Source organism: Mus pahari, chromosome 4, assembly GCF_900095145.1.
Source record: "Mus pahari chromosome 4, PAHARI_EIJ_v1.1, whole genome shotgun sequence".
Taxonomy (NCBI): Eukaryota; Metazoa; Chordata; class Mammalia; order Rodentia; family Muridae; genus Mus; species Mus pahari.
In genome coordinates this window covers 64,686,018-64,691,006 of record NC_034593.1, presented here as the reverse complement: position 1 = coordinate 64,691,006, position 4,989 = coordinate 64,686,018, and the positions used below count along the sequence as shown (strand labels likewise).

At 30.8% G+C, this 4,989-nt stretch overlaps 1 protein-coding gene across 1 annotated transcript in view; it reads left to right on the top strand.

The window, feature by feature from the left end:
* The first annotated feature begins 3,761 nt into the window (after nucleotides 1-3,761).
* Nucleotides 3,762-4,989, top strand: part of Si (sucrase-isomaltase) — a 69,000-nt gene continuing 67,772 nt past the window's right edge. The window contains exons 1-2 of the mRNA XM_021196304.1: nucleotides 3,762-3,824; nucleotides 4,762-4,879. Of these exons, the coding sequence (XP_021051963.1) occupies nucleotides 4,762-4,879 (118 nt within the window). The 5' untranslated portion in view covers nucleotides 3,762-3,824. The remainder of the gene's footprint in view (nucleotides 3,825-4,761; nucleotides 4,880-4,989) is intronic.

The window sequence follows — 4,989 nt, the reverse complement described above, 5'->3', positions numbered from 1 at the left end:
CCAAAGGTATTGAATGCCTGTAAAAGTACTGATCTTAAAAAGGGTTAATAAAAAGAAATGCAACAAATGTACTAAAAATGAACTGGTTTCCTTGATGTACATAGAGAATTAAAACTGATGCTAATGAATTAAAGTGAACCGTAAAAGCCATCTATATAATTTCATAAATCAGTGCTTTGCAATTTTTTGATGAGTAATTTTCCAGTTTATGGATATGTTGGAGTGACTACTTAATTTACATCAGGTAAAGGAATATATGAATCAAGTCATTATGAAAACTGTGATATAAAAAAATTTATATATGTCGCATCTATGTCTATTCTCTAAAATTTTAATTGATTTTTCTTAACTTATAGATGAATCCTGTATTTACTTTAATTCTGCAATTTCCTCTTCCATCTTTCCATCTGCTTCCCAAAACTTCCTTTCCTCTTCATGATTTCTTTTTAATTATTATTGAATAATTATATAATTTTATAATTATATATTATATACATACACATGTCTTATACTTTATTTAGAGTTGCTATTTTGCACATGTATGTTTATGATTGGATATGTGGCCATGTGGGGTTGGATAACCTATCAAGGAGCGTAAGAAAAGTACCAAGAACAAGGGACTCTTTCTCAATATTAATTGGTTGCCTATAGCTCTTCATCTAGGAGTGAAGCCTTGTGAAAATTTCCCCAACATTGTTGGCATGTAACCTGGAATTGTTATTATGCAGAACTTATTGCATAATAACTTGTTGGCAACCACATTATTGAGAATTCATGAATATAACTCCCTTAATATACACAGGAGACACCATATCACAGCAGACATTTTCTTCCTCTGACTCCACCAGTCTTTTTGCTATATGACCGAGCTATACTATTGACAGTGAATACCTAAAGGATTCTATCTACTAAGGAGATACTTGTTCAACATCCCTTATTATACACAGGAGACACCATATCACAGCAGACATTTTCTTCCTCTTACTTCACCAGTCTTTTTGCTATATGACCCAGCTCTACTATTGACAGTGAATACCTGAAGGATTCTATATACTAAGGAGATACTTGTTCAACATCCTTCGTTGATATGCTACTTGTAATAAAAATATAAACAATACAGCTATCTTTTAACTAAAGAATGGATAATGAAAACATGGTTATATTTACTCTATATAACCATGGTCTATTTAACTCTAAAGAAAATTAAAATTATTAAATCTGTAAGGGTATGAGTAGAAATAGGAAAGATACTGAGATAGATAGATAGATAGATAGATAGATAGATAGATAGATAGATAGATAGATAGAGTATACATAATTTATGTGAATATAAAACATTTGGAGGAATAAATCTCACCACAAGAGCCACAGACTATATATAACAAATCAATAGTGTCTGCCTATCATAAAAACTTACTTTTAAATTCTTAGAATATTTTAGAAACTTTCAAAATATTTGAGGGTATTACTGTCATCTTTGGTTGACTCCCAGAATTTGCGTTTCATACACCATTAAAGCAACAATACACTTTGTAAACAGGATTTGAAGGAATCATGTGGAGATGATTTGTTAGCCTCCTCTCTGAGGGCAAGCTGCAATATTATTGAAAAGTACTGTGCAAGTTGCCAATTTTCAGAAAAATAGTGGAAAATTCTAGGAACCATAACAATGACTATCCCAGCAGTATACACCCAATGATTAAATAGTGGCCATGTTATGTAAGGAGTAGTCAATAACTTTCTAGTAGGACTTGAGGTCCATTCAATAGGAGGAAATTCATCCCATGCACTAAAAATCCAGTCAACTACTCATAGCTTAAGAACTCATAAGCCCAGAAGATAATCTACTACTTCCAGTTTTCTGAAACAAAATACCTTCTAAATGTATTCTAAAATATATATTTATACAAGCAGTTTAGTGAAGATTTCACTTCTTAAACATGTTCCTGTCAACAAGACATGGAGACAATTACAGAGGTCCTCAACTGGTCAGAGTAGAGAAAATAAGGGACTATGGGGTACACAGTCCATATTAGTACTTCCATGATACACCATCTATAAGATAAATAGTAGAAATGAAAGTTTATTTTAGTAGTTTTTCAATTTTATATCTTATTTTATAGAAGCAACACCTTGAGAATAAAAGAAAATGCTACCTACTCCTTTATTTGGCTCTTCTTTCATCAATACTTTGAAGTCTTCAGAATAGATTATCTTCTTATAGTTTAAAAATATATCTACCCATGTGTATGTCTCTTTTTGTTATAAAGTGATTGAATGTCTGTTTTAGTTATATTCGTATTTGTTTTAGATTCAACTTCCCAATGGTCAATGTTACTTTGGAACTTAATGCATCAGCCTTTTATACCTTGGTTACATTCACACATCATTTCTAGAGAACATGGGCAAATTGATGGGATTTTCTGCATAAATTCACAAAGTCTATATGTCAGAACTACTAGCCTCAGATTTTCTGTTATATTAAACTTATTTTTTTTTGCTCATGAAGGCCAGTCTAGGGCAATTCTCATCTTACTTCCCTGCAACTAGACGTTTTGCATCTCTCCCCTGAGTCTTATAATGATTCAATCATGCTGGCCTTTTATTGTTTATGTTCAAACTTATACTCAGACTGCCTTGAAAGGGAGTTGCTCTATCCTTTGTGATCACATTATTTTAGTATTACCATGGTGAAAACAATGTGAGAGACTGTGTATAGAATCCAAGTACTAGGTAAGAGTCAAAATAGAGTCTGCTTATGACAGAAAGGTGAAACAGAAGTAAGAGCCCATGGCAAATGATTTTATTCTCTCAGTGAGCATACTATTAGGCAGTTCACTTAGCCTTTTATGGGATAAAGACATATATTCTTCAATAAATTTTGCCCATAATTTTGTAGGCAATGTATATCATTTTGCTCTACAAAACCATGTTCATAATATCTTCAAGTCGCAGCATAATCAATTCTCCAAATTTTTCAGTATGGACTGAGAAACATTTATATTAGTTTTATAAAGTAAGTTAGTGTCATACATTAAAATAAATATACGTTATTTGGACCCTACACTTATTCTTTTCTATGAACTTTCTCAGTTTTGTAGTCTTGGAGATATTTATCTACATGATTAACTCTTATGTAATTACTATTTTTATTTTTTTATTTAGATGAGTTTGATTTTAATTATTTCTCCATACATTAGGTCAGTGGAAACAGCTCCAATATCCTATATGGCAGAAATGAAGGAACAGTAGAAGTAATCTGAGAGTCTTCTTGTGCTGTATCCTGTGGTTCCTTGCATTCTCTTGGGCCTTTTCAACATTTGTGGTTTAAGATACAAGCTCCAGCCTCTGATTTATAATTGTAAAAATTTCCCAGTTAAGTATATAATCTTTCAAATATTTTATAATTTACATTGTTAAAGCATTCCCACTTTCCCAAATAAACTCAAATTTCATGAAATGAGATAATTTTTAAAAATTATTGAAGGATGTACAGATTTTTCAAATAAGAAACCCAATTTCAGAAATGGATTATGTGTTGTTTCAATATTTCCTGCCATCTAGAAGCGAAAGACTATAGAAAAAAACCCAGTTATTAATTAACTTGCCATGTCAGAGAGGTATATTTATATAAACTATTTTCAGGGCTAAGGCTTCAGCAATTGAATGTTGAACAGAAGAATATTAAACTGATAGGCTTGTGAAAGTGCAATAAAACTTTATGAGTAGTCAATATATACCTGAGCAATTTTCTCTGATCATTACTTTAACAGCCTTGCCCAACTCCAGCACAACACAGCAGATACTACAGGCTATGAGCTAAGGTAAGTCTGTAGGTCCCAGTATGTAATTATGGTCATTTTTCTAAGCAAAATATGTTTTAAGCTAATTATGTTTGCTATATGTGCTTGTTTTAAAAATAGTCAAATAGTAAGATTCTCAGTTTAAGTATGCTCCTTCTTCTAAGGGCAGAGAAACAAGTTCAAGTTTTATAAAATATAAGATTTTTTTTCCAGAATATTCAAACATTTTTTTTGTCAAAATAGAAGTCTAATCTTGCTTTGGTTTAAATAATTTTAATAGCAGAGAATATAATTGAATTTTTGTTGAAAAATACTGGGATACTCTAGGTATTATGAATGTATTTATTTAAGAATATTTATATAGGCAGAATAGATTCTAGGTTTATCAAATATCTAATTGTTACTAGCGGAACATTAAAATGACATAAAAATACCATCTAATAAAATATTATCTATGCAAAATTGTTTATCAATTTTAATTTCCCCTGAAGCTTTGCTTAAAATTAGTGTGATCTGAAAAAATAACTGCTGTAATTTTTAGCCACAAAAATGGATATTAGCCCTCACTGTCTGTGAATATGCTTAGCTAATTTGTTTTTTTTTAATATAAGTTTCATCCTTGTTTTGTGCATAACGTTTATTCTTACTTTCATAAAGGAGGGTTGATATAACATAGTATGCATTTTCAAATTGTTTTTACATTATTTTGATTTGTAAAAATAGTTTTTAAAAATTTTCTGAGATTATAATATAATTACCTTACATGTTTCCCACTTTCCTCCTTCTAACACTCTCTCCATGTTTTCTCTTAAATCCTTGACTTCTTCATCTGTAATTGTTGTAGCATGTATAAATGCCCACAGCTTTGTTAGCTTAGAAATTAATGCAAAGAGATTCATAATTAATTGTGGCTTACAAAATAATGTCCATTTCAACACAGTTTTCTTTCTTTCCTCAGATGGCAAAGAAGAAATTCAGTGGATTAGAAATCTCTCTGATTGTCCTCTTCATCATAGTAACAATAATAGCCATCGCTCTTGTTGTGGTTTTGGCAACAAAGGTGCCGGCTGTGGAAGGTAGGTCACACTGTCTGCTTTTTTTTTTTCTTTAAACTTATTTTATTAGATATTTTCTTTTTATTATTTATTTATTATTATTTTCTTTATTTACATTTCAAATGCTATCC